At 38.6% G+C, this 12,441-nt stretch overlaps 1 protein-coding gene across 1 annotated transcript in view; it reads right to left on the bottom strand.

Moving 5' to 3' along the window:
* Window positions 1–866, bottom strand: part of LOC139688673 (glutamate receptor ionotropic, kainate 2-like) — a gene marked incomplete at its 5' end in the record, with an annotated part of 49,651 nt that extends 48,785 nt beyond the window's left edge. The window contains one exon of the mRNA XM_071586241.1: window positions 663–866. Within this exon, the coding sequence (XP_071442342.1) occupies window positions 663–866 (204 nt within the window). The remainder of the gene's footprint in view (window positions 1–662) is intronic.
* Window positions 867–12,441: the final 11,575 nt, after the last annotated feature.

Below are 12,441 nucleotides of genomic sequence, written 5' to 3'. Positions count from 1 at the left end.
AAATAATATCATTGTGGAGGTTGAGATTCGAACTGGGAACGTTAGAATTTTGGGCCCACACAGAACCTTTCTCTTTCGGAACAATCCATTTTGGGACTTGATAGAATGAGCTGATTGAAGATAGTACGCGGCGAATTAAAATATTTTAAAACATTCTTAAATGTGAAAAATGAATGAATTAGATACAATAAAAGTGAGGCACCTGTATGGATTAAAATGAGTTCAAAACGAACCACTTTTTATAGGAAACATAATTAACTATCCGAAATTTCCAATTTATCGGAGAAACCGTGTTAAATGATGGTTTGCAATGAATTAAGCTAGAAAATATCACATTGACCATATGCAATAAAGGACAGTTAATCGTTAATCACTCGAAAAAATATTCAGAAATGAGAAGAAGCAAGAGAGTACGTAGGTGAGGCATTTGACTTGAAGTGAGGACGGTTGAGCACTAAAGTGCAACTAGCATGTCTTGATGATGAGTATGAAAAGACAAGGCATCTCAGAGTGTCAGAACAACTCATTTTTCAAATGGTCGAATGATTAATGATTATCAAGAGATACATACGAGTATTTCCTATGACCACTCCCCTGAGATACTTTAGCCATTTAAAACTGAGAACTTAGCTCGTGTTTGATCATAAGGTTAAAAAACCCACCTCCCTCGTCATCACGACCAGCGTAATGTTCGTTGCCGAGGACTCGTAGAAGGCCGACGCGTCAGTGAGGTTGATGCCAGTGGACGGAGACCAGTGGCCGACCTTCCTCAGGTGCTCCCGCTTCAGCTTGAGTAAGTCGAGGCGGAAGTTCGATCTCTTTCCCTCGTTGAACTCGATGTGGCCCGTCAGTCCGTGGAGGCCGGCCTGCGGAGTCGAAAAGACGTTAGTTGACCCGTTGACTACCCTTTACTTTGCGGTTGCATTTGATAGAACTCTCGGGGTTGGATCGGTCAAACTTTGAGAATAAAAATTAGTCAGAGACGGTTTGAATGGGGAGTGCAAACTTTACGATGCGGTTGAGCTATTAGCTGACGACTGCTATTGACAGAAGGGTACCTCATAGCATTAATACATATGCGGAGATACTCGTACAGTTCAGCATCTTTTTGGGCATTTTTATCAGCTTAGGGTTATCTTCCATTAATATAAAATATCAAGACATACTTAAAATGAGCAATAGCGAATGAACGGTAGGGCGCGTGATAAACTACTGGAATCAATCATGATACTCATGATTTCGCTGAATGAAACTTTCAGCGGATTTTGCGTTAATATTTGCACATATCCTTATTATTAATTTATCAATCCGTCGAGCATTCTTTCAGGTCGTTGATTATGTATAATCTTATCTATTGTACAGTAATGCAAGAGTTCAACGGGATTGTGTTAGTACTCTCTTTGGTATCACTACGAGAAGATGAAAGTTAGCATTCCATTTACCATATTTGTCCCCGATATTATCAACCAACGGATTATCTTTCATTCCTTAGCGTGTTACCTTGATTATAGAGCGGAAAAGGAATCAGCAGGGTCCGTCCGGTTTTCAAGAAACATAGCTTTGATCTCCATACAAAACTATATTCTTTGAATTCCTGTGACACGGTAGAAGTTCTGATTTTGAGCCTCCATTACTCAATTTGCTATTTTTATGAGTAGCACATTTTATTATTAATTAAGGTTTTGATGTCAAATTGTGTGATGATAGAATTATAAATCAGCATTATCCAAAGGTGGAATTCGTGCCATATTTGATTTGGGCTAGCCAGCGAATACATTACGAATAATCATTCACACTAATATATGCTATTCATATTTTAAGAGAAAATTGAAGTCCAACATTCATTCCGGCCCGACGTACAGCCCTTAATAATTCATTCTCTATCTACTCTATTTTATCTATCAATGATTATGACTAAGGTCAAAGAATTGATAAAATGGTGAATTATCATTTTTTCCGTTTAAAATTTATGAGGTATGTTCATAAAGTAAGGGCCGTTTGGTCGCAGGAAAATATACTCATATGAAACACATTTTATTGGCACTTCTAGTTTTCTACAAATCTACTTCACTTCTCTACATAATCGCCGTTCACTTCTAAGCATTTTTCGTACCAATGCACCAGCTTCTTTAACCCCTCTGCATAGAAGCTCGCTGCCTGAGAGTTGAACCAATTGACTACGCCGTTCTTGAGTTCCTCTTCGGTTACGAAACGTTGTCCACCGAGCCACTGTTTCAAGTGCAAGAAGAGGAAGTAGTCGCTAGGTGCAAGGTCAGGGCTGTACGGTGGGGGTGGGGGAAAAAACTCTCGTCCAATGGAAATTCTTCGCTCTTCGGTGAGCATTTTCGGTACCCACCTTGCACAAAATTTGTGGTATCCGAGGTTTTTCGTGACAATATTGTAGACAGTAGTACGTCCAAGTTGAGGAAATTGTTCAGCCAGGCCTTTAATCGCCAATTGTCGATCATATTGAAGTTTTTGTTCCACTTGCGAAACAATTTCATCGATCAGAATACTGGGCCTGCCACTTCGCTCTTCGGCATGGACATTTGTTCGTTCATTTTTAAAATCACGGCACCATTGTCTAACCTTCCCTTCATTCATAACTGTAGGCCCATAAACTAGACATAACTCCCGAAGAATTTCAGCAGCCGACAATCCTTTTGCATGCACAACTGGCGGGATGAACGATTGTCGCGGACATTGTTGTTTGCATGCACGGACAAGAAAAAGACTTCTGATACAAAACAAATGCTGCTATAGCTTCTCAATGAATCAGTAAATGGCTCTGCAGGAGTAAAACTGTGTTCTAAAGTGATAATATTTAAATATAAGCAAAAGGCCCTTACTTTATGAGTATGCGTCTTACAAAGACTTCGGCATTCTAATGAAAGTGCTCGGAAAATAAGCTTTACATCATTTTATCATGATCTAATGAACTTTAATATTTGACCAAGTAAATAAGGAATTTAAAAAGAAATTATTATCAATAATACACAGATAATTAAAAATTGAAAGCGCCAGGAAAATATAAGTTGCTCAAATCATTTCAAATTTAATTTTTTTGAAATAGCCTGACGTAAAGGTAAAATAGTTGAGATATACCTGAAAATTGAAATTGATACAGCCTAAGTTAAACCAAAAATTGTTAAGAGACATTTTAAACTCCAAATGATACCAGACAGGAATGGCAGGCAGACATATGGGTGCATGCAGTCCATAGAAAAGGGACATTGAAAATACTTAATTAGTCACGGTAGTCGGCAGGGGATATGATATTATAAATAATTATAAGCAAACATATTTTTATTGGTAGATAATAAGAAGGCTAAAGAATAGAAGCATGCTATGCTAAACAATAGAATACAATAAATATAATACTAAGAATAAAACTAAGAATAGAAGCTGAATGCTAAACAATGTTTTCTTTACTATCAGGAACTTTCTCTGATATTCATTACAAAGATATACAGATTTGAAGAGAAACAATTAACCTACACCAACCATTATTACGAACCATAGTTGGTTTAATATTTATCTTCAGCAAAACGTAACTCCTAATAATTTCAGGGAACGTCCATTACCATTAATAGGTGGATTTTTATGATGATAGATGCAACCTTTAAACGCATAATGTTACAACAATTAAGAATAGCATCGACCCAAATTCTCCGAGATCTTCATATCTGAGGTTAACGTGGTAGCTCAGACCGTAAAACGGCCGCTCACATAAGGATTTGGGGTTCTAATGCTGGTAATACCTTTGGATACCTCCAACTAGCCAAACCTGTACGATATTCTGGGTATAAGATCTTTCTGAGTAACCCCAAGTGGCATTGGGAAAGGGAACTTAAACTCCTACCTACAGGTAGAACGTGTGAATTTCAAACACTGTAGGAAAGTATGACCTAAGCCTTTCCCTCATCACCTAAACGAGCCTTGAGGAATCAGCTTTAGACAGTTGTAATAACTATTATGTAAAGGAATACTAGACGCACAGCTCCTTCTATTATAATTATTTTATGACAAGTTAAAACTGTAATGTTAAAGAAGAGGAGCAACAGTTTTGAATTGCTTCCTAGATTACGGGAAAAATGGAATTTTGCGGGAAAAATCCAATGAAACGCTTTCGGAGCACAAGAAAGACTCGCGTGAAACCAAATTTTATGTTATTAGGTACTTAATGTGTTGTAACAACCGTCATGGCCTCCGGGTTCTTTATGGGAGAATTTTAATTTCTGATAATCGTTAAAACTTTGGAATGTGACGGTGGGATATTAATTCATTGGTTTATCGATCTTTAAACCGTGAAAATTTATGTAACGCACACCACATGCTTTTGTGTGGATATGAAATCTCCATGATGATAACATGTTGAATTATAGCTTGGGGTAAGAGACGTAATTCCTTTTGTACGAAGTGAGTTAAGTGATAATGGCGAACACAAGTTAGAATTATCTTTTGAAATATAGGAGAGCGAACGAAGTAGAGAGAGAGAGAGGGACAAACGTATTTTAGTGCAACGGTATGGCTTTGATTCTGAGCTTCACCATGATTTAAGGAAGGGGATATAGACATCTTATCCAGAAACCAGAGGATGAATGGCTTTGGGTCATTAAGGGAAATTAATATTCAGACGACAGACGACAATCATTAGGCTAATCTGCAGTTAATATTCATGTAGGAGTCGACAAACTAAGACCACTGATAAACCAATGGGATCAATTAAAATTACATTATCTGGATCATGCTGACACGTTTTGATGAAAAGCGCATTAATTATACATTGTAATTTCAATAGTAATGTTCGATTTGGGGTTGGTTCCCACTGAACCAAGAGCTAACAATGTCATAAATTCACTTTGAATTATACAATCATACACTAACATCTGTCAAGGAGAATCAATGGGAATCCATTTGGTAAACACTTGAACTGTCGAATCATCTCATTATCATTTCAATGAATTTAATTAAGGAACTTTTTACAGTAGAACTTGAATTCAAGAAACGTTGAAAAAGTATGTTTTAGGCATTCAGTTTAGCTTGATATTACTTCCATTTTGATAAAAATATTGCGAAAATGTAATATTATATTCCCGTTCACTTTTACCAGAAATACTTAAAATATCTTATTTCTAGGTTTTTAAAAATTTTCATAAATACTAGTATGTTAGTAAATACTAGTTTTATTTTAACGACAACTCACAAATTACACAAACGGAAGAAATTACAAAGAAAAACGGGTACAAATTTGATAAACTGGCGGTTGCAAAAATTTGGCAATAAACTGATGCACCATTGGTCAGAGCTTACGCATTCTTTTAAGGTTTCTAACCAAACGATAATGATATGCAGATTCACTGATGCACTAACACCATTGAAATACATGTTTTACTGAAAAATTGAAAAATTCATCGAGGAATGTTTAAGATATACGCAATTTGAGGAATAAAGTGGGGAGGCATACTCTGGACTTTCACAGAAAAAATTAATAGGCAGGAAAATTATTGATACGCATTTATTCAAACGAAGCTGGATATAATGAAAGATCTGGTGCTTTCCCGGCGTATTAGTTGGGTGAATTCTTCTGGGGTCTTCCACCGGGTCAATGGCTCCATAGCTGCCGACGTTTCGAAACTTTTTGGCGGAACGGCAATCAGCCCTGATGACGATGACCGAGTCGGGAATCGAAACGTCGGCAGCTATGGAGCCATTGACCCGGTGGAAGACCCGAGAATAATACACCGAAGCTGGATAAAATTTGCTAAAAAATCATCAAATTATTCATTTACATCTTAATATGGAGCTTAAATTACTGATTAGATTCTAAACATAGGACAATCTAATCAGTGAATTTCATTTTCCAGATCAAACAGTATTAATTAAATGACGACATACATAATTATCTTCATACTCTACACAAAACATTTGAATTCCCTTCATTACCAAATATACTCAAAATTAAAGCTATAATTGTGCAAACTCCGTTTCAGCTACTTTGATTAATTATTATTATAGGTATTCTATTGGTTAAGTTAAGTTTTAGAATGACACAACCTATGAAACTGTTCAAGGATAAATTTGATGAGCATTTAAAATATTTATATTTTGAATGTTCCCAAGTTGCAAGGAATGAGAAGTACTATTTACAGAACAGGAAACGATAATAAATGTGGATAGTATGGACAAGTGGAGATTACTTCATGAGAAAAGAAGCAGTTTGTATATCTACTTTTGCCATGAATTCTTCAAAGACCATACGATATTTCTACTCACAAAACATGAAAGAAAAAGCTCGTTATATTATAGCCTTTTTTAAGGAAATAAGTCAGTAATCTTTAAATTACATTATATAAGAGGCAAAAAAGTCATGCAGGTTATAGCATATGGTATTTTGTGATGAAACGAATACTTAGAATGAGGAAAGTAGGATAAAAAAGAAAGGAGGAGGGAAAACGTGGGAAAAGTTCATTGGAACAAGCGAAGAAATCGACCGAAAAGAGAAAAAATGAAGAAATGGAAGAGCTGGTGGCTTAGGACATGGCAAAAGACGCATGATGGTTCCAATATAATCCCATGCGGCCTTAAGATATTGTTGATGATTTAATGAATTATTTAAAAAATATTGAGTATTCAAGAAAAGTTATATCATAAAAAATATTACTTCTCTACACATGAATATTCAGAGTTTAAGTGCCTTATATTTCAAGTTGATCAAAACCTTAAACACTAAAAATCGTTGATGCTTTGTTCATTCAGGTAATTATAATTTCTAAACATTGCGTTATCATTCCATTAGGCTAGTAAATTATGGTAAACTAAACGCTGAAGCAGGGCGCAGAATTTATTTAGGAAACATTTCAAAAGTTAATGCGCATTTGGTGTTACAAAATTATGCTCGTACTTAAGATAAAAAATATGGATTTTTTACGAGAATATACCTCTCATTCACATGACAACCACGAGAATTCTAATGAGTATGGTAGAATAAATGATTTTTACGTTGCATTAATGTATCTGAAGGTGTACGGTCGAATCAGATTTTGTATGCAGAGAGGCCCATGACTGGTTGACTTGACGATGATCTTCGCCCTCCCTCCAAGGTGAATGATGAGTAAATTCCATGCCTCAAGCAAACATCGCTTTTGATGCTCACCCACCAGGGTAAGCTCATTATAAATTTCATCGTCCGCAAATGTAAGTAGGCTCCCAAGTCACCATCCCACTTCCCCGTTATGGCGGAAACGGCCTTTGGGCTGGCTGTAGAGGTTTGTGGGAATTTTATATGAGAGAAAGAGTGAGCTGGGATGAAAGTTCATTTGCCTCGGAGTGAATGCCTAGAGCCCCATTTCACGGATCAAGGTGATTTAATGACAATCACATCTGTCATAATAAATTAGCAGAACGACGACATTAGTTGCATAGGTGGAGGAGATCAACTGGCTTTAACTGGCGCTTCGAAGAGAGAAAGCTTAAGGACAAATTCTACCGATGAGACATTCACTGCATTTTCACGGCAATATTTAAGTATATTTTGCTCTGACGTATATTTGTCATAATTATCCAATTAGTCACTTTAAAAACCCAATAAATTATGAACCTTTCAAAACCTCATCAGCTTGACGAGTCACCGATCTCGGTTATATAATTCATGAGTACCCATGTAATTGCATGCTTTCATATTATGTTATGTCTATCTAATTACATCGAGTTTATTTGCTAAATAGGGAATTTATAAGTAAACAGGATAGCTTGGGAGTGCCGCTACAAACCAATCATCGGATTGATAATACACTCTGATGATGCAATCATCACAAATTACGCCCATTACTCTTTGTTACGCAATTATCGTCTTACAATGAAGCCTGAGCCGTGAAAATATTGCCATACGAGATGAAAAATATTTTATTTTCAAATATATAATTCACCTTCATTCCATATTCCATTCCTGGTATTACATGAATTCGATTTGCGGCATTTTTGATACATATCTGTTTTGCTAATTCACTTCAATTTTGCTATTAACTAAACAAACTGTTGTAACTTTACGCAGAAAAGTAAGAGCTTGCGGTGAATTTTATGAAACATAAGTTCGCAAATTTTTCCCAGGACCACGCTCCTTTTCTCTGGTTGCAGGTTTCTTTTTAGTTAATATAATTTATATTTTGAAGGAAATCTTATCACTCTCGAGGTGGGTTTTGGAAATCTCTATGAGCTATCACCAATCATTGCGCACCAATAAACCCTTTTTATTACTTAAACATACTTTAGTCTTACACGTTCCTTCCTTCAGTTTCTTATGCGTACTTTCTAGTCCCATCCGTTTGCTTCTACCCCAGACCATCCTACTATATATATATATATATATATATATATATATATATATATATATATATATATATATATATATATATATATATATATTCTACCATCTCTCCCTTCATATTCTTACTTCTTTCACGAAATCGAAAGTCCCATACCTATCAATATATCCATCCTATCTTTCTGCCTTATGGTAATTCCTTCCAACAACTTCTAACATTTCTTTCTACATATTTTTTTCTATATTTTGTTCTCTTCATATTTTCCTTCCTCCTCACTTTCTCCATTTCAATGACTTTCTATCGAAGATCAGTCTCTTCACTCCAACACTTGAAAATCCCCTTGCCTCTGAGCAATCGCCATAATTTCGTTCCTTCGGATTGAATCCTTTTGTTGGATTAGAAAGCAATGCCGTTTTTATTGATAGTTTTCTTAGAGTAAAAATTAAATGCGTAAAATATCACATTAGTTTAATTATTATTCCTTCATTAACTGATTGACATTTATTCGAGTTAGTAACTGTGTTTATTACACAGCAAACTTATCGGTGACATTTTTGAACGCATAGACACTCTCGATCTACCGAGTGGATTTAGTTTTCCATCCGATACAAATCGATCATTCACGAGTCAAAACGTGTGTGGCCGGATCTTTATGCGGAAGGTGCCGAAAAACTTGCTTTCAAATGAACTAACTTTTCGCGCCCACCGAGAGCATTTATTGCCCCCGGGGAACGTTTCTAACAAGTGGCCCACAGATGCATAAATTAACCCGGGGTGCGATGACCGGCTAGAATCCACCGAGACGTGTGATTAGATGGATCGCACACAACCCCTCGCCTTGGAAGAACACCTGTTCCAGAGAGAGAGAAAGAGAAAGGGGAGAGAGAGAGAGAAAGAGAGGGAAGGCGCGACTCGGGTTTGGGAAGGAGAATTTGAAATCGGTCAGGGGGGTCGGATTGGAGGGATACGACCGGAAGGGTTCGGGGGGGAGGGACAGGACCGGAGGAGTGGGAGGAAGGGACGGTTACCGTGACGTGCGGGACTCACGATTCCGAACGGGGCGCCATAAGGCAAATCCGAGGGTACGGACAAGTGGGAAGGGTTAGGGTTTGGAACTTGGGGGAAAAAGTAGTGCGGGCTGCGTGGGTGGGATGGGAAGGTGCGTGGAGGAGGAAATGAGAAATGCAAATGCTCCGGGAGAAAGGCGATCGAGACCCGGCAAACCACACTTCGGGCAGGAAATTAAGATTCAAGCGGTGGGCCGCCAGTCCACCCGACGACCGCGGTGGCCGCCTCCGGGACCCACCTCCCGCACTCCTGCGTTGTCCCCCCAACCTCCACCCCCACAGGCCGTACAAACCAAATTAGAAAGGCTGAGCGGTTAAATAAAAAAACTAATGGTGACGGGACGGGAGCCTCTCAGCAGGCCTCTATCTTGGGGAACTGAATGTAGAACCCCATCCCCTTACGCCCGCGGTTCTATCCCGTCCTCCTCTCGAAGACCTCCTGTCTCGCCACTTCCCTGGAAGAGATATGGTATCTCCAAGAACGTTCCGACTCTTTTGACGCCACCCCTAATGCGTATTCCGTTCGAGACTGGATTAAAAGTGGGTGTTACCTCTGAGTCGGGCAGCCAAAGATTTTTTACCGATGGTGACTCCGACGCGATCTGTTGAAGAATGTAGGTAGTGAAGTCACAGAAGTTTATCGAAAAACGAACGCTCTCTGACTGAGGACCATGCCCTCACCAGATTTGAGACCGTCTGTTCGTTGGGTGGGGCGGAATGGTTTGCCAGTTGGCACCAAAGCATGGTTTTCGTTTGGGGCACGGTAGCTCTTCCGGTTGCTTCTCGATTGAGACAAGGCCAAACTATTTCCAGAAATTTCTCAAAGGGAATGTATTTCGTCTTCTCATATTTCCATCCCTCATGCCTACCTATACGTGACGAGTCAGAACGATTCGTATTTTTAAGAATGTACTCGTAAAAGAGTACGGAACTGAAGAGGTTTTTTTTGATTGTGTAGTAAGTCAAGTTTTATCGTGTTGGGTGAATTTAGGTCGTGGTAATTAGGCGTTTTACTAATGATTTTGTTTAATTCGCCGATCTGGTAAGGAGAAAGTACAACCGACAGTTTTGGGTTTAGCAAAATTAGAGATAAGGTAAAAATCAGTCATTAGGATTTTATGAAACCCATAGCATGAAATTAGCTTATGAATCGGTGCGTTCTGAGTGAAATAAGCTCGGGGGCCAACATTTTAACTTACTATTCATAGGATGGAGCACCAAATTTGAGGTACTCTTCACGAGGGATTCAATTGGAGATTGGAATATCATCAAAAACCAATCACTCCCCAGGAATCCAGGAACTGGCGCTTGGGATACATTATATGCACCATCGTTTCGAGCCCCGTTCTATTCCCGTCCCAACCCATCGCCCTTCACTCCAGTTCCGCCACTCAATGCCACCGGCGAAAGATACTCTCCCCGCCCACTCGGCGCTCCGCTTCCATATCGTTGAGTAACGCAGGGGTGAAAGCAGGTCCATCAGCCGAGAGAGGTGTACTTGATTGGACGAATTATGCCTTGGAACGGGATGTGTTTCTCACGACCCCGGCTCCCATTCCTCTATCCTCATTTTGCGCGCAAACTCTTCGCCTGTTTTCCCTCGTCCCCCTTCCCATCACCCCCATTCATCCAACTCTCTCATCTTCCAGACTCCGCTCCGAAACCCTCCGCAAACCTCTTTGAAACTGAAATCCGCTTTCCCTGGCCACCGTTCCGCGTAATAAGGCACCGCTCGTACGTGAGGCGTATCATTTCGGAGGAATCCCCTCCGGCTTTTAGCCGGAGAAGGCGGACTCCCCAATTATCCGTGTGCACACCTGTTGAAGTTTTTAAAAGGAAGACTCTCCCTTTCTTTGACTTTCGCGGAGGAAAGAAATGTCCAGAATGAAAATTTCAGCAGTGTGCGTTCCATTTTGAGTTCCCAAAGTATGTCCGAGCTCCCAATGGAAACCAGTGGCATTCGTGGACGTGGGCGGAAAGGTTTCAAATTTCTAGTCAAGTGATGTTTAAAAATTTCCTCTCATCCACCTACGGAGTTCTAAATCTAACTAATCATACCCGTGGGACCCTTTCATCCAAACGCTCATTACTAAAATAAAATATTACGGATAATATATGTATAAATACACTGCCCAGAGGACGGGAATCGCCGAGGAGGATTTAATATTGACTAAAATTAAAGGAAGCGGCATTAGTAGTCCAATTTAAGCAATATGGTAATGAGAGAAAAAAAAAGTTTAAAACTGTACCGCGTTAAACTGTATTTCGTTGGTCAAGCGTTGAAATATAGCTTTCATGATGCTTAAATGTAATCACAGCCACCAATGATTCAATATGCCTTAAAATAACTTTAGTCCCTTCCTTTAGTCGCAAAAATTTTGCTTGAACCTCGTCCTTCGTTAAGGATGTCAGCGTTTTTCTTTCTGTGTCGGTATTTTTTATTAATATTTGAATTCTCTTCTCATATCTATGAGAATATTAGGGATTTTGAGTTACGCAACCAAATTTTTGACTAGATTGTAATATCTCTTGATTAAATTAATTCATTAGACTCACTGCTTCGTAGATGTTTCCGAGGAGGAAATCCCTATCATCTATTCCATTGAATGCGCAAAGACTTGATGATATTCATCAATGAAATATTTATATTACAATACATACATAACTAATAGTGCCAACATTTATAAAATTTGGAAAACTAGTAAATAATAATAGAACTCGATCATATAGCTTTTAGCTCTCTCAGCGATGCGTATTTAATAAGAGCTATGCTTGTCAAACGACGGTCCTTTAAGTTTCTCTTTATTTTTGAGAATAGAAAAAAGTCACACAGGGCCATTTACGGCAAATACGGAGACTAAGACAACATTACTTTGACTTTTTTTGGCCAAATATTTACGCATAAGCAGTAAAGTGAAGCGAAGAAGCATTATAGTGGTGCAAGAGTTATGAATTGTTTCTCCTTTAATACGGGAGTTTTTTCGTATTGTTTCACGCAAACGGCGTTGAACGTGTAAGTATTTTCACTTTATTGATCCTTTGACCTTGTG

Source organism: Hetaerina americana, unplaced genomic scaffold, assembly GCF_022747635.1.
Source record: "Hetaerina americana unplaced genomic scaffold, ioHetAmer1.1.p SCAF_214, whole genome shotgun sequence".
Lineage (NCBI taxonomy): Eukaryota > Metazoa > Arthropoda > Insecta > Odonata > Calopterygidae > Hetaerina > Hetaerina americana.
This window is presented reverse-complemented; position numbering and strand designations above follow the sequence as displayed.